At 41.4% G+C, this 22,704-nt stretch overlaps 1 protein-coding gene across 1 annotated transcript; it reads left to right on the top strand.

Moving 5' to 3' along the window:
- Positions 1–18,180: 18,180 nt before the first annotated feature.
- LOC147890184 (stress-related protein-like) lies at positions 18,181–20,218 on the top strand. Its single transcript, XM_087390855.1, has 3 exons — positions 18,181–18,723; positions 19,188–19,406; positions 19,513–20,218. Exons 1-3 carry the CDS (start codon positions 18,688–18,690, stop codon positions 19,906–19,908), a joined length of 651 nt encoding a protein of 216 aa, XP_087246981.1. The 5' UTR covers positions 18,181–18,687; the 3' UTR covers positions 19,909–20,218.
- The last annotated feature ends 2,486 nt before the right edge of the window (positions 20,219–22,704 follow it).

Below are 22,704 nucleotides of genomic sequence, written 5' to 3'. Positions count from 1 at the left end.
TGGAGGATCCTTGGAAAGAAGAAAGCTTCGAGGTTGGTCTTTTTTTAGAACCTCAATCGCCTTCAAAGAAGGATAGAGCTCTTCCTATCCAGTTCATACTCAAATGAGAAGGCCCTGTCTAAGAGCTTACCTAGGTTACCTAGGTTTCCAAGATAGCAAGGGCTTAGCTTAGTGGCTTTGATTTGAGTTCTTCATCTAGATTGTACATGTATGCTGACATTGTCATCTGATGAGATGATTAGTGACTTTCCTTATCAAATTTTTGTGGTCACCTAGTACGTAGTTGTTGAGCAGGATAACAAAGGCTATGCACAAAATGCAATGGCGATGTATCCTTCTTTGGCTTTTATAGCCAAAAGAGCTTTTATTGATTTGGTTACTGGTGCATGCAATGTAGTGTAAGTATTCGCTCTCATATTGATTAGAAGTGGCCGTCCTCCCATTTGCTAGTCACGTTGCATGTGAAGTAGGATTCTGTTTCATGATTATTGCAGTGAATAGAGCATTATTGTCATCTCTATGTTGGAGTCTATCTTGATATATCCGCTGTACCCATACACAAAAAATTACATTTTGAATTCCTATTTACGTGGTCAAGACTACATCACTAAGAGGGATTGGAAATGGATGCGGGACTATATGAGCATGCAGCTTATGGTAGTCCTAAGCTTTCAAACTTTTCTTGAATACCACCAACATAGTGAACATTCATTTGTTTTGGTCTAGTGCATAATGAGGATGAGCTACTTAAGCTTTTTTACTCATTCAAACATATTTTGAATGCAAATGGTAGTGTAAATTTTTGATTGGCTTAGCATTAAGTACCAAAAGGTTCTCTATGTTTAGTAGAACTCATAACTCGATGTAATCTCATATGAAAACATCTCTACGTCCTTGTTGAACACTAGCTAGGTACCTTGAGTAACTCGTATAAAGGTAGGACGTTTGCCAATCGCTCAAACCCTTTAGTATTGATGATCCACATAAAAAATTGTTAAGACTCAAAACCATTTATAGAATCATCATTTGGTTGAATTGGGGTAGTCGGGTGTTTTAGTAGACTTCTTACTAGTATAGACCTTAATTTCTTATGTACACCAATTATTATGTATGGTGCTTTCTTGATGGAACCAATGGCCTCTTGAGCGACAAGTCTTCCTCCATTCTAATTACAATTAGAGTTATCGTGAAGTAAATGCTCTTAATGTTTGCCCATGAACATACCTGCAGGTGTCACAAACCTTTGATTTGCCATTCTAACTTGGAATGGTGCAAGTTTTATGGAGTTAAGTCTTAACATATTAGCTACCATGATTATTACTTTGACAATTTGGTTGCTAACATTTACAGTATCTGTGGAACCATCTCATCCACTATTGGTTTGCTCAAGATAGGATGGTTGCCATGCATAGATGTCAAGCTCGGTTCCTTTAAGTGTGAGGCCATATCCCATAGCTAGTCTACACTAATCATGATATGCAAATTTTTAAACAACTCCAAACTTTGTACAACTATAGGTAATTCAAGTACAACTCCTTGTATTTGAATTCCTTGGGCTTTGTAGTTTTCTTGAGCTTATAAACCCTCCAATAATTTATTGATGAGATTCCCCTTAGCTTCCAAAGCTTCTTGGCTCTTTTGGGCTACCTAGTTTTTGGGGTGTTCTTAATCCCTCAAGCATAGCTTAAGGCAATTGAACCATAGATGCCTTTCGTTTTCATTATTTGATGATTTTTGCATCTATCTTGTCATTCTTCCAAATTTCCTTTATCTTAACTTGTTCTTGCACTCTCTTCTATTTTCTTGGGATCTGGTTTCCTATGGCATTGTGTCTACTCAAGTACCTGGTGTTTTTTCCATTTTCATTATAGCCAAACACAACTACCATGTATCAAATCCTAAGAGAATCTATGTTTGGAACCTTAGCACTCAAATCAGAAAACTATTGAATGTAGTGATATTCATTTGCAAGCTTTCCAATTTGTTAAAGTGATCAAACTCATACCCTTGTGGAATGGAATTTTCTTGTGGAAAGCATCTTAAAACTCATCCCATATGAGATGTTTTGACCTCAAATCATGCCACCATGTGAGTTTTTCTTTTCAGATACCCTAGCATGGTAATCATAAACCTTTGATCATTAAAACTTGAATTCCTTGGGCTTTGTGTTTTCTTAAGCTTATAAACCCTCCAATAATTTATTGATGAGATTCCCCTTAGCTTCCAAAGCTTCTTGGCTCTTTTTTTCTCTCAAAAAAAGAAAAGGCTTCTTGGCTCTTTGGGGCTACCTAGTTTTTGATCCCTCAGGCAAAGCTTTAGGCAATTGAACTATAGGTGACTTTCCTTTTCATTATTTGATGGTTTTTGCATCTATCTTGTCATGTTTCTAAATTTCCTTTATCTTTACTTGTTCTTGCACTCTCTTCTATTTTCTTGGGATTCCTATGAGTACTTGGTGTTTTTCCCATTTTCATTATAGCCAAACACAATTACCATATAGCAAATCTTAAGAGAATCTATGTTTGGAACCTTAGCACTCAAATCAGAAAACTATTGAATGTAGTGATATTCATTTGCAAGCTTTCCAATTTGTTAACGTGATCAAACTCATTCTCTTCTAGAATGAATTTCCTTGTGGAAACCATCTTAAAACTCATCCCACATGAGATACTTCGACCTCAAATCATGCCACCATGTGAGAGTTTTTCTTTTAGGATACCTTGGCATGGTAGTCATAAACCTTTGATCATTAAAGTTATACAAACCAAAATGGCTTATCCAACATTTTGAGTTCCATTATCGTCGGATCCCCTTCTTCTTCCGTATCTAAATCTTGATTATTCACATTCACAAGGTTAATCATGTCACGTAATTGTTGAATTTTCACCTTGAGTTCCATTATCGTCTTATCCCCTTCTTCTTCTTCCAAATCCGAATCATCTAGAGGGGTTTTTGGTTGTTTGACATATTTATCTAGAACCACATATAGAACTTTGATAATGCCTATTAGTTTGATATGAGACAAATTATTAGATCTGTCTCTAGAAGAAGTATAAAAGAAGGCTTTTCTTTATGGAGAAAAAACAAATGAAATATAAGGTCTATATATTTTAGGAGGATCTACATCCTTTGATTTCAATCCCATCAAAACCTTCATGAATAGGGATATAAGAGAAAGCCTTATAGCACATACCTTAGTATAGTGCTTTGAGGCATAAAAAATAAGTTCTACACTTTACTCTATCCATAAGAAAAATTGAAGTGATCAGTAGTTAAAGCTTAGGGCTATGTACAATTGGCCAATCCTTCCCACTACACACTATGCACAATATTTTACCCTCTACCAAATCTACCCACATAGCCTCTGGGAACCTTGCTCAAGTTGGGTATGATAGCTACAACCATATTGTGTTACAATGTACTACCTACGCAACCCTTAACAAGCTTTGGAATATTCCAAACTCTCCTATACTTTGCCTAATATTTATCATGGCTGAGGAAAATCTACAAGTTGACTATGAGTATGGTTTGATGCTTCGAACCCAATCATTCCATTGTGTCAATTGTTATCTTTTTCCAAGTTAATCTCTATGTAGAACGAGAGGATCTCACAGAGGGAGGAAGATAGAATTTCAAGGAGAAAAGAGAGAGGAAAGGAAAGCCATAGCTTTTGAGAGCTTTATTGAAAAGCGATGAAAATCTTGGGTAGATATTGAAGTTTTATCATATTTTATTTAGGGGCTTAATTTGGATCTAGAACCAATGATAGAACTTTTAATTTTTATAAGAACCAAGTGCATCACATGTGTGTATTGAGAGCATGAGTAATGCAAGTTTAGATTTGCAAAGTCTTAGTTTTGCAAGACTCCCAACTGTGGTGGGTTTCCAAGGTTTTGTTTGGATGGTGACTCAATAAGTGATGCAGTGACTCAATAAGTGATGCAGTGACTTAATAAGTGATGCAAAGGGTCTGCTAGGCTATAGCATGCTCTCAAAGCCAAACTACAAGTAAGAAGGCACAACCCCTCATGGATTCAAGGTGCTCTAGGTGAAGATCCATGAGAGATCAACTCTAATACCACTAAGATGGAACTCTACTTTTAAGATCACTAAGACATCTTCATTCCACCACGATTCTCTAGGAAAAGATTAGCTCTGATGCCATTGGGATGGCTTTTACCTTGAGTCCACTTCCAATATTATCTTCACCAAGCCATGAACTAAAGTTTGAATCAATAAGTGCACTATCACCACCCAACCATAGAACCATCAATTTACCCCTCATCATTGGAGGTCACAAGGAAGACACAGCCTAACTTTAGGTCAATAGACCTCCATGTCCCATAAGGAAGTCCCACTGAATAGGCAAGCATTGACCTAATTTGCTAGGAACTTTCATGCTTCTATTAGGAACTATAATCTGGACTTAACTTGTGTCTCCCAACACACTAAAGATACCGATTACTATGTCCCAACAATAAGCCCCCTATCCCAATATATAGCCACAGTCCATAGCCATAATTTGCATGCTCCATTTCCTTCGATGACATTTAGTTCAGTCATTCTCTCTAAGTGATGTTCTTGGCTTTGCCTCTATAGAACTATACAGGCCTCAATGGACACTTATTGGAAGATTATAGTGAGGATTTCAGGCACATTTGGAGAGCTAGATGTATAGAGGTTTTGGATGGTTCCCAGGGGTCTACTCAACAAACTGAGGTAAAGGTTAGAGGATCTCCATACCTATCTCGAGCATTTGGATAGATAGCACACACATCTTGATGGCCAGTTGGGAGCATGTGAAGACATTTTCGAGTAGCTTCTACCAGGAGGACTACTTTCCTTAAGGAGTGGAGTGACTCCTATTTTCCTCAAATTCCTCTACAAGGTTGAGGTGGAGTTTTCATATCAACCTTGGATTTTCACTAGCTCTCTTGGATGAACATGTTATTGCCCTATTAGGGTGTTTGCTTTCTCATGGTTCGCATGATGTACTCTTGCTTGTGGTGTTTCTTTCATACATAATAGAAGTCCTTCCTTTGAAAAACAAAAATCTAGTTTGGATGACCCTTCCTAATCCACCAATAGGGTCTCCCCATACCATAGCTGAGTCACTAGATAATTGGGTTAGCGAGAGATGTAGCATAACCTCATTATCTTGAGTAGCCTTCAGCACAAATACCTCCTCGTCACTATCAGAGGCATCTACCAAATTTGTCTATGACCTTGATGCCATTTTTAACTTGGCTTTTTCACTTCTTTGACACATATAGCCTTAACTCTTCGCTTGGGTTTAGCCTTTTTCTCAAAGAAATCCTTTACATTGTGCCCATTAGAAATGCATAAAAAATAATCGTGGATTCTTATAAAGAAGTGATTGTTTTTGTAAGTCTTCCGATTTCTAGAAATAATGCCAATGGTGCTAGGGAAAGCCTCAACAAGATCTAAACCAAGACATGCTTGAGGATTGCCTAGAGGGTTAATGAAATTTCTTTCTCTATCCTAGAACCTCCACTATGCCTTTACAAATCTAACCTACTTGAGTAAACACAGAGAATGGAAGATTTAGAAACTTCTCTAGCAAAAGCGCAACAATGGATCTAGGCTTATTAGGACAGTAGCCGCGAAAGTACTTTAGCAAATGTAAAGGTTGATTTCTAATAGCTCAAATACTTGATGGACCCTAGTAGCCATCTTAGCTTTCTTTAAAAGGAGAACATAGTCGCCATTTATTAAGATTCTAAAATTGGTAACTTCTTCTCAGTCTTCGACGGACAGGCCCGAAATAATTAGTTGGGTGAAGCAAATATTCAGGCAAAGAATTGCCTTTAAAGCCCAAAGTAGTCCCTTTTTCATCCCCCTTTTCTAACCCATGATGCAAGATATGTAGCTAGAGGCCTAGGTCCATGTAGGAATCCAATCAAGGCATGGGTCCTATACATACATCATGCACACCCTCATATAGATAAGCAAATAGCACTTTACCTTGCTAACACTTGCATCCTCTCCTCTACAATTGTTGATGATTGGGGATCCATTTGCATGGGCTCCTTCCCCTATCTTTGCCTTATGAGGAGCTCTTGGGCCATTTGCATCAATTGTATTTTGTGAGGTTCAAGAGGGAGCTATGACTCCTATACCAATGGTTTTGTTTGAAGGTTTACTAGTGCCTCAACCTCCACTAGCTCCTCCTTGATTTAAGTATAGTCAAAAGTCACTTTTGGTTTGTTATACTTATCAAGGTTTTATAAATACAAGGAGGTGATACGAAGGATGCTTCTCTTCCTCCTCCTATGACAACTACTTTTGAAACTTGGTGGTTGTCTTTACTTTGGGCACCATACTTTTGGTAAGCATACCCTTCTAATGTAGATGAAGCAAACCCTTTGAATTTAGCTAGTTATTTAGGGTTAGCACTTGTCATTTGCAATATCTCAAATCTGTTTGAAAGTCCTTTCGAAAAGCTCCTAGGATAAATTATACATAATTCCTCTCAATAAACATTGGTGTCCTACTTAGTAAGAGAATAGAAGTTGTTGCCCATGAGGGACATCAACATATATAACTATCCTTGCTAATCACCAAGGACATTTGTGAAGGAATATAACAATATATTAATTTCTTAGACTTCTAGATAGTTTCATAGTATGCATAGGTGTCCCTTATGTGCAACTAATCATTAAAAGACAAATGTGTGACAAAAGATAAATTTGAATGACATATTTAAAAATGATATTATCAATTAGATACATTCCAAAGTGGTCCCCTTTTTAATCAATACCAAGAATGCACATATAAACCAAAATTAAAGACATACTCCTAGTTAAATGTTGTCACAATTGCATCAGCAAGAAAAATATCCAAAGGGTGATTTAAAACCTTGTGCTTGTACAAGAGGGGATTAATCCTTTTCAAATTTATAGTATAAGAGGAAGACAATGTACTATATGAAGAGGGAGGCCAAAGACGAAAAGTCTCGCTTGTTTTTAGTTTGTAATAAGAGCTCTTTTGATTGCTTTGCCTTTTAAAATTTTGTAAGTGAACCTTCACTATGAGATACTCAATGATCGGGAATGTTTATAGAGCTTGCTTCCCTAATGAATGTCTTACCCAATCATTCTTGGTGTGTGTTTGTGATTGTCTTATATATTTTGATGAGCTCCTCTCCATCGTTCTTTGCAACCAACAAAAAGATTAGGAGCTACAACTCTTACGATGTTCAATTTAACCAAGTATGCATCATAGTGTACTAGAACACTGGCATAGCTGGCTTGGTTGAGGCTTCAAAGTCTTGTGTGTATCATGGGAAAACAATGCTCTTGGGAAAAAGAGACCGAGTATTCATAGACCTAGGTCACCGCGTGAGAGAAAACTAAGTACAATGACCATGACTTCAATTGCATAATTAAGAGGACTTACAAATTATAACTCACTATCAAAGCACCACAATATTATCATGTCTACATTAAAATATATTTTATTTTTGTTATGAGTGCTGGTTTTTCTGCGTGAGGCACTAACACGCACCAAACAACTCATGAAGAACTCTTTCCCCCACCTTATGTAGTTAGCGCCACTATACTCATTGCAAGAGCGTTGATGTTAGAGATTAAAATGTGAGTATGTAAAGCTCCTACACTTTAATAATGAAACAATTGAACTAAAACCTTGAATTGTAAAGGAGCAAACAAGAAGATAACACAACGCTTGAATGTAGCTTTTGTGGGTAGTTAGATAGTCACCTAGTTATTTGGTTTTGGTTCTAATGGTTCAAGTTTGTGCAAGCAATCATAGCTCATCTTTTGAGACGTTGAAGGTCCTATAGAGAGAAAAGTGCCACAATTGATTATCATATTAATATGAAGACAAAAGAATAAAAGGGAAATTAAATACAAATTTAGAACTATGCCTCACAAAAAATATACCTCATCTTACTATAACTTAAACCTTGCCAAGCCTTGCAAAGCCCTTATATCATCATCTAATTGAGTAATACTTTGATAGACCAGGACCTTGACCAATCGCTTACCAAGAATGTTAACACAATCTATTATATAACATTTTCATGCTGATAATAAGCCTGCAGTGAGTCAGCCTGCAGCGAGTCAGTGAGAGGGTTGTTTAGAAGTCACTACCCCCCCCTGTGAGCTCCCATATGAGGACAAGGGGCAGTAGATTAAGTCTCAGGTAGGAATTGGAGGGGATTCTAGTACGATTCTAGGTGTGTACAGGCCTCAGTCTGCGGCATTTTGTTGCTAATGCAAAAAGCATGATGCCTTGAATCAACCTAAGGCAGAATTTTCTACAAATAGGGTGGTCTATCTAAGGAAGAGGTGCCGATGGTGGCGAAGGATGTTGTCTCCTGAGGGGTGGTGGAGACTGAGACGAAGGGTGCAACGGGGGTGGTGAGTGCAATTTCGGCTCCTATATGGAGGCCGATTTCGATGGTGTCATCACCCTGGAGGTCTTCAATGAGAATAGGTCCTCTTGCACTTGTTTGCCCTTATCCTGAGTACCTAACCACTACATGCGTAGTTGTCGTTGCATAAATTCACGCAACTGGCTTTCCTCATACTGGTTGAGCGGCTAACTTGTTTTCGGTTGCACTTGAGTGAACGGAGTGGCACTTGGCGTTGTCCTCGCTCTCTTGGGCCTTGTTTCTGTCTCTTCCTGTTTGGTATGTACGGGACCGATGGCAGATTTCTCGACGAGGCTGAAGCCGACTGGCGGATGTTGACTTTTTAGGTAATAGAGGACTGGCATGTACAACATGGGATTGCCAATGACGTCCCCGTGGGTGCTGAGATCATATCTCATCTAGCTGTAGTAGTAGTTAGCCCAGTTCGTCTCTTGGAAGTTCACCATTCTCAGCAAGATATTGGGCACAATGGATTGATGATGGTTCGTGTGCTTCACTTGCATGAGCCATTGCAGGGCTCGTGCCAGGCGCTCTACCTCGGGCTTGTGGATGGTGGTGAACTGGATGCGGCCTCTGCACTTGTGGCAATCGTAGTGACAGACCGTCTTTAGGGAGTCGAGCTTCTCCTTTTGCTTGGAATATTTCTCTACCACCACTAGCAGGTTGAATACTGCCCGCACCGTGTCTTGATTGATTTGATAGTGGTGGGGATTGCCGGCTGTGTCACGCAGGACACCTATGTGGGTGTTGTTGTCATATGTCTTGAGGAATTCCACCAGCAGCGTCATGTCCAGGTGGCATAGGAAACAAGCTGCTACTTTGCCCAAGCCTGCGAAGTTGAGGGCTTCCACGACTGCCGAGTCCCGGAGAGCGGCATATGCTGCTGCGGTGTGGTAGTGGAGGGTGTAGTCCTGACCCTCGACAGCGAAGCGTGAGTGGATCACGCAAGCATCTAGCTCTTGGAGCCATGCTTCTCCCAATGGCGAGTGCGCTTGTGAATGCACGATCTTGTACTCGCTAGCGGTTGGCGTCAGGGTGCGCTTTCGTGTTTTCGTGGGGGGCATGCCTGCTGTAACTAGCTCTTCTTGGGTAGCCTGTCTGTTGGAGGTGTCTTCGTCCTGTAAGTTCTCCACAGGTATTTCAATCGGCATACGAATCGGGGCCCCCGAAGGAGTGCTTTGAGAATGATGGGCCAGTGGCCTCTAGAATAGGGCGAGGGTGGAGGCCCACGTCAGCCTCGAATTCGAAAAAGACATGTTCAGATTCTGTGGCAAACAAAAGTGGAAGTTGCGTGATGAGGGAATCAGTGGATGAGGTAGAACAAGACATCAATTTGTTGGTGGGGATGTAGAAGAAGTGGGCAGGGAACTGTCAATTTTGGCAGAGTTTTGTTGTAACAGCTATGGCGATGACCCGACGGGGTAGGCCTGCTTTTATAGATTTTTATCCCATTGACCGGCGGGATATTGGTATAGCAACGGTCAGTGCTAAATTTGATGGCAACGGTTCGGTGGCAAAACTCGATGGCAACGATCGGCGTGGAGTATCTCAGGCTGCGATCAACGTGGTACTGAAGTGGCAACGGGGCGATGCTATTTTGGATGGCGACGACCCGGCGGGGAATCGTGATCGTGACGGTTAGCGGCAAACCTTTCGGCGACAGTCAGTGGGGAACGTTTCGGCGATGGTCAATGGGGTGGTGACTGTGTAAAAATAGGTAAAGGAGAAAGAAGGATGAGCGGGGTGGGGGAAAATGTGGACTGCGCGGAGGGTACTTGCGTTGTGCAACGTGATAGTGAGGTCAGCATGCAAGAACCTGAACACTTGTAAAAAGTGCATGAACGGACTCTAATCACCTAGTGCTAACCGTGTATGCGCGTGCAGTGTGTTTGGCAGAGACCAACGTGCTACCGGGCCGTCGGGTGAGATGCCTACCGTACTGACTCACCTAGACCTAGACGTGATGATTATGATGAATGCAGTGGAGGCAGGCATCGTACTTCAGCATAGCGAGTGAGGAACCATGTAGAGTATGCGTCCAGCTTGTTCCTTACCTTGGATGCCAGAGGCACCTTTGTGTCAGACTTGGTTGTTGCGGGATCCGACTTCCTTGGAGAAATGAGCTTTCGTGAATCCATCTGGGGGCCTGGCCCCTGCTTGTGTGAGTAGGGCGGCACCATTACCTTCGAGTGTCTGTCCACAGGGGGAGGTTCTTGTGTAACTCTTTGTGGGGTGGAATTCGATTCCTATGGAGTTCCTCGACTGGTGCTGGCGATGCTTGTGTTGAGTCAGGCCACCTGTGACACCAGGGCGTATTCAATACCTTGACGCGGGCCTGCTGTATCCGATTTGTTGGTAGGTTCTTGTGGTGCTACCTTGGACAGCTTTGGGGGTTGCATTGTATTCTTTTGGATCTAAGCGACTTTGTTGCCTCGGCCGCCCGAGCGGGCGGTGTTGCTCGAACTGTTGGTGATGCGTGGCGGTGGATGAGGATGGGCATGGCTTTCTCCGAGTAGTGAATGTGCGTGGGGGAAGCGATCTTGAGGTGACCAGAGTAGCTGTTGCGGTGTTACCATTTTTTGGGCGTCGGTTCTGATCGAAGTGACGTTGGGCACAGAGGATAGCATCTTGTACTTGCAGCTCCCGGATTTCTTGAGCGGAGGATGGTAGCGTTGGTTGAGTGTGCAATGGCATTGGTTTATTACTGTGGCAAGCTTTGTTCTCCTTTCGAGTTGGGCCTTTAGATGGTGTGCTGGTGGATGCTAGGGCTTTTGGTTGGCTTGGCTGCGTCGCTTCATTGTCGTGAATCGACAAGGTCGAGGCTGAAGAGGGGGGGCTTGGTCTACACAGCGGGACTACTACCATTTGACCACCATTGGTGAGCGAAGCAGTTCGGGCGTGCTAGTTGACTTGGCAGTTGACAACGTAGCACCAGGTTCTTCCTAGAATAATCTGCTCTTCGGTGGCTTCTGTAGGGAGAACATAAAAGCATATATCCACAGCTTGGCAAACAACCATTAGACTTAGATTTACATAACCCAAGGTTTGCAGAAGTTGGCCGTTTATAGCTCTTATTGAGGCAATAGTGAGGGTTAGGGGTACATGTAGCTTTTCCCATACCTCTCAGGAGATGAAATTGTGGCTCGCTCCTAGGTCCATGAGTGCTTTGATGCGCATGCGTAGTACCTGTAGCTGGACAAGCAACTTAGCTGGCTCTATTGTTAGCTCATCCGTTAGTTGCATCTATTCAGTCGTTGCCTTGAGCAAGGTCATTTGTCTATGTTGTCGGATCTTAGCATTACGGATTCTGGCTTCCTCGATGGCCTAGCACTTCATCCTGGCCACCTCTGCCTTGAGTTCTTTTTCTCTATGCACGGCTTGAAGGGTGGAGATAGTGAGTGGTTCGTAGTATCTTTTCAATTCACTTCCATTTAGGTATCCATCCATTTCTGTTCCATCAAGGGTGGCTATTTGGCATGCCCTTTGGGGGGTGATCTCAACTATGTGGTAAGGACCCATAGCTCGGTACTTAAGCTTACGTTTGGTGTTGCGGACACTGTATAGGAGTGCCAAGTCTCCTTCCGCCAGGCTTATTCTTGAAGTTGCAGTCGAATCACTTTTTACGTCGGGCCTTTTCTACTCGGAGAGCGTAGGCTGCTCAGAACCTTATCTCTTCTAGCTTTTCGAGGTCAACTAGCCTTTGGCTAGTGGATTTTTCGTGAGTCTTTCCTTTACGGCAAGGCGGAGGCTAGGTACTACATACTCCATTAGCATTATTGCCTCTACCCCAAAGGCTAACTTAAAGGGGGTACAATGTGTTGCCACCTTGTAGGAGGTCCTGTAGGCCCACAACACTGCTATGAGCTTATGCACCCAATCGGTACAACTGGCTTCTATCGTATGATGTGATAATCTTACAAGAAGTTTTGTTGGAGCTTTCGGCCAAGCCATTTGCTTTGGGGTAATATGGCGTCGACTTCCTATGAATGATCTTCAACTCGCTCGTCAAGATTGCGATGGTTTCGTTGAGGAAGTGAGTTCCTCGGTGGCTGACTAACTCCGACGGGCATCCAAACCGCGTGATGACTTGTTCATATAAGAACTTGGTGGTGGATCTTGCATCAGCCTTTATCGTGGCTCTTCCTTCTGCCCACTTGGTGAAGTAGTCGGTGGATAGGATGATGTATCAAGCCCCCCGGTCCCCTTAGCGGCTGGGTTTATGGGACCAATGAAATCGATGCCCCACTTCTCGAAGGGTTGGTCAGCCAAGATCCCGATCAGGGGCATCATGTCTGCCCTGTGTGGGATTTGGATGCGCTGGTAGGGGTCACATCGTTTGACGAATTCGACCGCGTCTCCGAAGAGTGTTGGCTACTAGAGACTAGCTTGCAACACTTTACGTGCTATAACCTCAGTGGCAAAATGGCCTCCTGCAAATCCTGAGTGGGCTTCTTCAAGCGCCTCGATGTATTCGTGTTTGCATACGCATCTTCGCAGTATGCCATCCTTACCTATGCGGTAGAGTTGGCCTGCTATCAGCTAATATGGCACTGCGTCCTTAATGAGTTTACGAGCTCTATCCTTCTTTAGGTCCTGGCCTACGGGTAATCCGTTGGGCTAGTAGTGGCCGATTTTGATGGTCCATTCTGGAATGACGTCGAGGAAGAAGAGGCAAGCGTCGGGGAGATCATCTTCTACTCTCATTGGAGCTTTGCCGTTTGGGATCCTCGATAGGTGGTCGGCAAGAACATGGGTTTTGCCCTTGCGCACAACGACTGTAAAGTCGAATTCTAGTAGGATTAGCATCCACCTAGTGATGCGTCCTGTCATGCTGGGTTTGTTGACCAAATACATCAGTGCTTGATGGTCCACGAAGAAGACAAACTTGTTAGCTAACAAGTAGTGCCTGAACTTCTTGACTGCATAGACCATTGTAAGATCCTCTCTCTCGGTGGCGGTGTAGTTAACTTCGGCCTCATTTAGTTGACGGCTCGCAAAGTATACCGGGTAATCCAAATTATGCTCCCCAGGCTAGGCTAACACACATCCAATGGCAAAGTTAGAGGCATCAATGTGGACGTGGAATATTAAATTCCAGTCGGGAGACCTCAATACTGGGGCGATGGCTAGAGGTAGCTTGAGGGTTCTGAATCCTAGTAATTTATCTATTTTAAAGGAAAAAATCAAACAAGTAAAATAGTGACCACATGAGACGCGACACAGGGTCCGCTAGGACCCGATCCTCCCTACAAATGTCAGGGGTGATGATTTATTATTAATTTCGTGATGTCCATATTTTGGAAGTTGAAGTCCAACAAATACATGAATAAGGCGATACAATAATTGATCCTCATTGAACTCTATACAATATTGTTGCATGGACTACAAGCATATGAATAAATGTGTCATCATCCTTTGATCTTGCATCCATCTTGGATTTCCTTGCTCCCTTGCATTGATAACATGCATTAAAAGAGAGGTATGTTGTAAGAATTCACATTGAAAGCAAGCAATTTCTAATGGATGAGCAATTGAAAATAGTGTGTGTGGGGAGGTGGCGCGCTTCCTTCCCCAAAGAGTTATATAATTCGAGGGAACAGGCCCTTCATTGGGTGCCGAGATAACATCGAGAATATTAGCGCTGAGATAAGTTTCACGAGTGGATAAGATACTGGCATATTACCTGAATGTTAATAGTCATAATCCTAGTCAAACGTCGACAAAATCACTATGAGTAGAGCGCTAGGTGGAATTCAAATTCTCATAGTGTTTTGGTGATTTCATGGTTGCTCGATTTCTCTTATAGATCATATTACAGTTTTATAGGTGGCCACACATGCCACCAATTGGTTGTAATGCCTGCAAACCACTAATCCAATAGTCTGATTAGACTACAGGTTGATGTCAATAGTCACATTTGTATTGCAACTTGACAAATCAACATCTCGCATGCACTAGTAATCTGTTGCTATTTTTGTATTTTCCAAATCCAACAGTTTTGCTATTCCATTAAAACATATCCTGGCAAACTCAATATGAGTGTACCTATTTTAGATGAAGAGTCTTGATGATACTGCCATAAAATACAAATCAAATGGTAGAATTTGTTCATCCAACTCAGGTTGTTCGATTTCAAAGAGCAGTTTCCAGTGGCTTTGATCAAGCCGTTCTTCAACCTTCTTCTAGAAATTTCATAAGAGAATTTCTCTTTCCTTCAATCCTTTGGTGTCGGCAGGTGTATTCTCTCTTGTGTGAGTTGCATAGTAAATACTCGAGCATACTATTTTGTGTTTGGGTAATCTTTGTAGGGGTCCATACTATGGTCCAAGATTGAAGTAGCATGGCCATGTAGTAACTCCTTTGCCTGCCATGGCTTTTGGGGGGACTATCTGTGTAAAATTCCGATAGACATGAAGCACGATAATTGAATGTAACGAGTCAAAGAGAGGATTCTGGTTGAAAATTTTTGTATGGTTCTGGGTTGCTGAGGAGGACAAGGCCAATGGCTCAAAATGTTTGATCTGCTGCACCTTTACAATAGCAATGTTCTCTCCCTCAAGAGTCCTCAGATTTGGAGGTTTTGTAGTTTCAACAAGCTTTTGTCAACGAAGGTATCTATTATACCTTGTAGAATCTGAGACTCGTCGAAAATCTTACAGCTAGGGACCACATAGGGGTTGCAGTAAACACGGTTCCATAAAAAACTAGGCATCAATGCATCGACTCCTTTGTTCGTTGAAAATTTTAAGGTGTATTTCTTAGGTCTTGCCATACTCGATTTTCCTCCAGTTTGGTCGCTTCATATTGTCCAGATCATTTGGTAACTAATATTTTTAGTTGTTTCATTAGCAAAAGCTTTGGCTTAAATCAATTTAAGCAACCAACGAGCAAGACAAATTGCTCACGGATTGATGGAACCAAAAATTCTAGGCAGAAACATATTCAATTCCGCTTCCCAGAGGATGAGCCTCATCATACTTAAAAATGCAACTGGTGGCAAAGTTTACGAGCTTTTACCATGCTGCAAGCAAACATCCGTTCAGATTTCAATAATCCTTTTCTGCTTGACGTCCAAGAGTTTGGCCAAACTGGTCCATGAAGAATCTTCCCAACGCTGCTCGTTCGTGGGTTTCTGCCAGCTTCATCCACAACCCTGCAATTGATCCTCTCGAAGATCCTATCATGGCTCATGTCGGGCCTTTCGCCGAGCGTCCCGTTTTGGTTGATGGTCCAATCCTTGCCAACCATCAGCGACTCTGTCACTTGTAGCAACAAAAATTGTCCCGATGCTGCTATCTCTAGTGGTGTGACAACTTCCACCTTCAAGGTCTTGGTGATGATGACCTCTTCAAGAATCCCGTTTGGCCTTTTGTCATCCAATTGATCACCAATTCAATCAAGAACTCCATGTTGTATCATCAACCTGCTCTTGGTTTCATCATGCCTCACGTTCACGCTTCCTTCCAGCATTCTATTGAGAAATACCCGAAGATCGTCAAACCTTCCTTCAAGGACCAGACTTCCCTCTCATCTGCACCCTTGAAGATGCTCTTGTTGTAGATGTTTTGGCCAATGCTTTTAGCCGGTTGCTTTGCGATTCATCAAATGGCCCGTTTAATAGCCTAGTCGCAACTCATGGAGATCCTTTCACGCATTACGTTCTGAACGCAGTCCAAATATCTGCTTCCAATTGTGCCCGATTCTCCAAACGCCAAGATCCATATTGGTGCTCTATGCCTTGTTCTTAGCAGATGTTTTCAAGAAGACCCCCGAACCACCCAATGTGATCATAGGTAAGGAACTTGGGGAGCCTCCCTACCTGCAGTCTACCCCTGATTTACCTGGGTAGGTCTCTCTTTACGGCAATTTTTATCTTTCTTGTTAAGCTTTCAAAATGAACTTTTTTTAAAGCTTTACGCTAAGAAAAGACCGCTTTTGATGGACCTCTACACTCACCATTAGATCTAATGACAATTAAGAGCTGCTACTAAGAGATGTGGCTCAACTAGACATCAAAAAACGCAAACTTCTCCTTAGGCTGCCTCCCGTAATAATAATAATAATAATAATAATAGGAATTTACATTTTTTCAACATCGTGGGGATAGTTAGAGTGGCAAAACTTTCAAGTGTGACTTGAGTGCTCCTTAAGTACTAGATACCCCAACCCCAAGTTGAAATCTTTATTGATTGCAATGCTAGCATGATCGAAAAATCTCATTAAGTCTATTTGTGGTACAAGCTAGGCATGATGTAAAGGTGTTTCTCATCTTTGGAGGTCTCACAAAGTCAAGTTGCGCAAACATTTCTATATATTATAATTGTCTAGCTAGTGTCTTGTTCAAAGTTGTACCATACTGCTTATTAATACCTTGACAGTTAAGAGGGCATAGCTATAACTGCTTTCAAAGGATCGAAGGACAACATAGTTCAAATTTGGTCAAAAGGTTCTTAAGATTTCTAAGTAATAATCAGTTTGGCTTAGAATGTTTTTGGTAGCTTTTCCATAGATTTTCCTATTTGAACTTTTCAAAACATTCATAAAGCTTTGCTTTGCTCATGTAGAGACATAAGTTTTGACATGGTTTTTTCCTGCAAAGTATTACTTCAATTAATAAATAGGAGTTTTCTCGAGCTATTCATCCCTTGAGTTTTCAAAATATTCAGAGCCGTGGGCCTTGTTCTTGTAGGGACACAAAAAGCATCTATAGTAGTAGTTAATCCTTGCATATACTATGAATATACTAGATAGCATATTCTGGAGGGAGGTGAGATCCCTTAATCAAATAGGTAGGGTAGCTTGAGGATTGAAACTTGAGTGGCATAAATAGGATATTTAAAAAGACTAGGGAAGACTAATCAACAAAATTAAGGCCCTTTACACACCAAGCGCCCGTGCATGGGCAGCAAGGGCATTCGGTATATGGGCACCATGCATCATAAGGCTAATGAGCTCGCAAAAAGGGGAGCGCTCATGCGATGGGTAGCCTCAACCCCCTATCTAAACCTCGCGCATTTGAATGAGGCATTTGAACCCCTGTCAGCCAATCATTTGAACCCCCGTCAGCCAATGGGGGGGACTCATACAATAACCACGTGGGCCATTCTTATTTGCTTGGTACTATTTCTTCTTTTTTATCTATGTCCACCACACATGGGTGTGTAGTGTGTAACCACACATTGTGTGCCCCTTCTGTTGCACAGGCGGGTATGACACATTGTGTATTCATCCAAAGTAGGGAGTTTTTTAGTGGTGCCTTGCAAGGCGGGCGCTCTACTAACACTTTTCATGCTCTACTAACACTTTTCATGCTCTACTGACACGTTTTATATAAAGAGTGTCCTCTCAATCAAATGTTGGACAGCTCTCTCCCCCCACCTCAACTATCTTTTTTTAAGGCCGCCCACTCAGTGTGAGGCTTTAAAAAATTTGCTATGAAGTGTTTAAAAAAAATGTGGGCATAAACTATCATGTACTCCATAAAATGTAAGCACTTCACATGCGCCCCTTTTATTTAAAAAAAAAAATCTTTTCACACACGCCCCAATGTAGGAAAGACCTGATATAATAAGATCAGGTTATTTTGCCGAACGAGGAGGTTCGAAGGTTAAAATTGCCGAACGTGGAGGCTCGGGGCTGGCAAGGGGTGCGGTGGCACGTTCTAGAGACGACGGGGCTGGAGGTATGGAACCGAGCCTGGGAATTCGAGGAAGCGTTAACTTAGTGAGTCGGATACCAAGGCTAGAGACTCGGTACCAAGCCAAAAAACGGAGCGACGCCCATGAAGAGCAGGAAAGGAAGGTTGTCGTCTCCGTGTGTCCGACGCGTTTGGTTCTTCGAAATCCGTCGATAATCTCTTCAAATCGGCAGCTATTCCTCAGAAATCTCTCCAAATCAGTAGCAATTTCTCAGTCACGTCTGCAGATTAGTAGCATTTCGCATTAATCTCTTCAAATCGGAAGCGATTTCTCAGAAACCTCTGCAAATCAGCAGCATTTTCCCAGTAATCTCCAGCATTTTCGCAGTAACCTCTTCCAATCGGGAGCCGATTTCTCAGAAATCTGTGCAAATCAGCAGCAATTTCTCAGTAATCTTGGCAGATTAGGAGCATTCCGCAGTAAGCTCTGCAAATCGGGAGCGATTTCTCCGAAAATCTCAGAGTAATCTCTGCAAATCAGGAGAGTTTTTGCTGCTCTCGTCGCTTCATCTTCTTCTCCTGATCGATTCCTCCATCTCTCCCCGATCTCATCGATCTTCTGTCGTTGCCAATGGACGCTTCACCACCGGAAGCCGCTCCTCAACCGGTACTTTTCGTTTCTGCTTCGAATCATCCCTCCCATCGTTCATGTCTCGATTTCATTTTTCGCGGAACCGCGTGATTGTCTTATCCCGGCAGTTTCTAGTAGGGGATCAGCTTTTCGTCTTCCAAAGATCCAGATCTTTTCCGATGATGAGCTTTGCATCGATTTCATCATTCGGAGTTTCCACGCTGCGGATTTACTTTAGCCCGTTGAAACCCGTAGTAGTTATGCACTCTACGTGCTATTGGATTCATCTCTCTCCGATTCGGTGCTCCATAAGACAAAATCCTTCATCCCAAAAAAGGATCCAGCTGCCTGTGCAGTTTACATGACTTAGTGCACCGACTAATTTCTTAATTCTTGTTCTGTCGTTCACCTTCGTGTCTCTTTTTAGTAGCGGGGAAAAGGGTTTTTGATCTTCTTCGGGTGGATCGTTGCTGAATGACACTTCTTTATAATCTTTGTAGTCAGAGCAACCGGGCCTCAAATATTTGGGCTTCTTCGAAATAGCTGTGGACAAGGCTTCCAAATACGTAGCAAATATTTATGAATTTGCAAAAGACAGCTCTGGTCCGTTGAAACCAGGTGTTGACAGCGTCGAGAGCACGGTTAGGACGGTTGTTGGTCCTGTATATCAAAAACTCGAGGGAAAGCCTTATGAGATTTTGCTCTTTGTGGACAAGAAGGTACGTATCCCCGCTTCATCGTTGCGTCTATGCGCTTTTGGAAAGTGCGATCATGTGCCTATATCCGTTCTCTTTAAAAAATTTTGGTATACTTGCGTCTTCCCAGGTGGATGATGCAGTCGGCGTTCTGGAAGGCGTCGTGCCTCAAACTATCAAAGAGAAATCATATCAGGCATATGGTGTCGCCAGACAAGTTCCAGAGGCAGCCAAATCAGTTGTGTCTGATTTGCAGACTAATGGTTTGGTTGAAACAGCCAAGTCTTATTATGCCACCTACGAGCCGGTCGCAGAAGAGTGGACTTATGCAGCCTGGAAGCAGTTTTTGAAATTGCCATACGCACCTCAGGCTGTGCATTTTGCAGCCCCACCCACGCTGTTTTGTGCTGAGAAATTCAATCAGGTAGTGGACAATCTGAAAGGGATGCAGGTTCCACTTGCAGGATACATTCCTACCGTTCCAGTAGAGAAGCTCGAGAGAGTTGTGAAGGTGGATGCTGAATGAGGAGTTGGAGGAAGTTCTGGGACATAGCCACTGCTGGGGATGCGAAGGTCTAAGTAGACCAGATCTGCTAGAATATATATATTTTTTACCGAATCAATATGGAGTCTCTTGTTACTTTTAAATTTGTATATACGTCTCTGTTTGGTGGAAGATGTAAATCTGTATATTTGCGATCCACAGCTAGTTCCTGCAAGTGCGTGCCATAGCATATAGCTATGATGAGGCTATGGTGTTGGAATATTGTAAGTGGTTTATGTTAAGGGTGAGCAAACTCTAATGAAATAGCCAGATAGCTTCAGGTTTTTGTTTCTGTAAGGAGCATGTTAATCTGCCATGTCTAGTCAATGGCATTCACTTTTCCTTTAGCAGACAATTAGAGAGGGATACTGCATGAGATGACATGGGTGTTGTTCAAATTGTATGCTTCATCTCTTCTGAATCAAGCGAACGTTGTAGGCTGTTGTGTATTGTCTTAATTTATAGTGCCATCATTGTTTTTCCTCGTCTCAATTTCGAAGCTTATTTTGGGTATGGCATAGACAATCGCTTCTGCACTTTCTCCTATTTCAAGCCATGCCTGTTTGGTTTATGTAGTTTTCAACCCAAGAAAGTCAACTAGAATACCTGCATTGCGCTATGGGGATAAGGGTTTACCGTTAATGATTCTGGATGGTAGTGGTTTTTGAAATGTTTCCTCGTTTTGTTGTGCTTTCTTTTTCAATTTGTAGATCTGTACATTGAACATCTCTTTATGTTTAGTTTAAAACCAAAAACTTCAATTGGAAGTTTCGAACTAGTCTCCTGCTACACAGAATTGTCTTGTTTTGGTTGCGATACTTCCATTGTTTTTATATCGTGTTGAACTTGAAAATTAGCTCCAATTTTTGTGATGAATTGTGGATGATGGAAAATGCATCTTTTTAAGTAGTAAGTTGACGGAAGATGTCTGAAGTTGCAAGCAGGAACTAATCTCACTATGAGTGGGATAAAACATAGTCATGCATTCTTTGTCGTATGTTTCTATGAGGCCTCAGCCCTGCCCAGGCTTGGACCATGCCCAGATTTGGACCAGAACTTTTTTCTTCTTGTGTTCAAATCTGGTTGTCATGCTTTGGAAATTATGATACATGTGGATTTGGGACAATCTGGTTATCCGAAGGTTCTTTCAGAATTTCTCCTTGAATTGAGATTCATGCCAATATATTTACTTGAATTCTAAGGCATTCATGAGCATTCCCCCATCCGTATAACGTTTGCTATATGTCATCTCAGAAGTGGGCATAAGATTTGAAGGCTGTATCCATACCAAAAAGAATAGTAAAATGTCCACAATATGTATACAGTATGAACAATCTTATGTTGTAACCCTCCCATACTAATAGGAATACTAAAATGTTCACAATATATCAAATTATTTATTCTATTAATCCTAGAATCATTATTACTCTTAAATCTGTCAACATCTATATTGTTACATACAAGAAACAATAGCATGATTTAATTCATCAAACCTTACTCGATTTCCATCATATATTTGCTTTTTACTTGAGTCATCTTTTTATGGTATGAATAATAATGATTTACCATACATTAATCTATGGCTAGGAAAGAAGTATATGTGTATCATTGTCTAACCACCCGGAGTTTCCTTGGTGTTATAGTTAATTATTTGATTTAATTAGTTACATCTAGTGGCTACATATGATGTAATATGTATTGTCTTCAATTGCTAGAAAATACATACTGATCGTTAACTGACATACTAGTCCCGATTGTCTTTGAGTGTATAAATAGGTATAAGCAAACTTACACATCTAAATAATTGAGGGGAACTTCAATTTAGTAGACATTACGTGCTAGTCTAGTTATCAAGATATCCATTCTATGGGGTAGAATTGAATTATTGAGTTGATACCATCAAGATTATTATATGGTAAATACGGTATGTAGGGGATTTCATATCTAGTATAGTGTTTCTATAAGTTTTCCATGTAAACAACCTAATTATTTATCACATACCAAACATAATTTCTTGTTGACTTTACTTTCTCTTTTGGGGATTACAACAATTTTATTATACAATTTACTTTTGTTTTAGCGTTGGATTTCATACTCAATTAAGCATAATACTTGCTCAGGTTTAATTAGTCCCAATTAATTAGCTCGATAAGGGTTGCTAAGGTTTAAATAATCAATGTATGAATATATGTAAGTCTATAGATATAATTTATGAATTTTCTACGGATAGAATTTATGAAAGCATGACAAAATTTTATTGAGAATTTATGTAGTATTACAAAATTTTCATAAATCAGCGATATCAATTTATCATAAATTTCCTTAAGTGAAAAAAGAGATCAATGAAATACTTTCCCTAATTTATTGTTACTTAAATGATGGGTAAATACTAGTTATCAACCCTATAGTTTGCCTAAATAGCCCTATGTCCTTTCTGGATATACTATCCCTAATTTAATGATGGGTAAGTACTCGTTCCAACATCGAAAGTGATCAACCCTATAGTTCGCCTAGATAGCCCTATGTCCTTTCTAGAATAAAGAGTACACTCCTATGCCATTGTAAATATTCGAATCACATAAAAGCTATGGAAATTCATGTTCTTGTCTAGTTGAGTAGAATCGCCCCAATCCCATCCCCATTGCATCAACACACACATGAAAGATCTTATTCTAGTTTGTATTTTGGAGTATTGGTTTCTTTACTACCATCTCTTGCAAAACTTGGGTTGGCATTTCACTCAATGTTGATGTCCTACCTTGTGAGCTCATGTAGGTG

This window comes from Dipteris shenzhenensis, chromosome 19 (assembly GCF_047967505.1).
Source record: "Dipteris shenzhenensis isolate YYH24624 ecotype China chromosome 19, Dip_SZ_1.0, whole genome shotgun sequence".
Taxonomy (NCBI): domain Eukaryota; kingdom Viridiplantae; phylum Streptophyta; class Polypodiopsida; order Gleicheniales; family Dipteridaceae; genus Dipteris; species Dipteris shenzhenensis.
Note: the sequence above shows the minus strand (reverse complement) of the source record. Positions and strands in the feature narration are given on the sequence as shown.

Coding starts and splice junctions, on each gene's coding strand:
- LOC147890184 (XM_087390855.1), top strand. CDS start 18,688: ATGGACGCTTCACCACCGGAAGCCGCTCCTCAACCG. Junction 18,724..19,187: donor CGGAAGCCGCTCCTCAACCG/GTACTTTTCGTT, acceptor TAATCTTTGTAG/TCAGAGCAACCGGGCCTCAA. Junction 19,407..19,512: donor TGCTCTTTGTGGACAAGAAG/GTACGTATCCCC, acceptor GCGTCTTCCCAG/GTGGATGATGCAGTCGGCGT.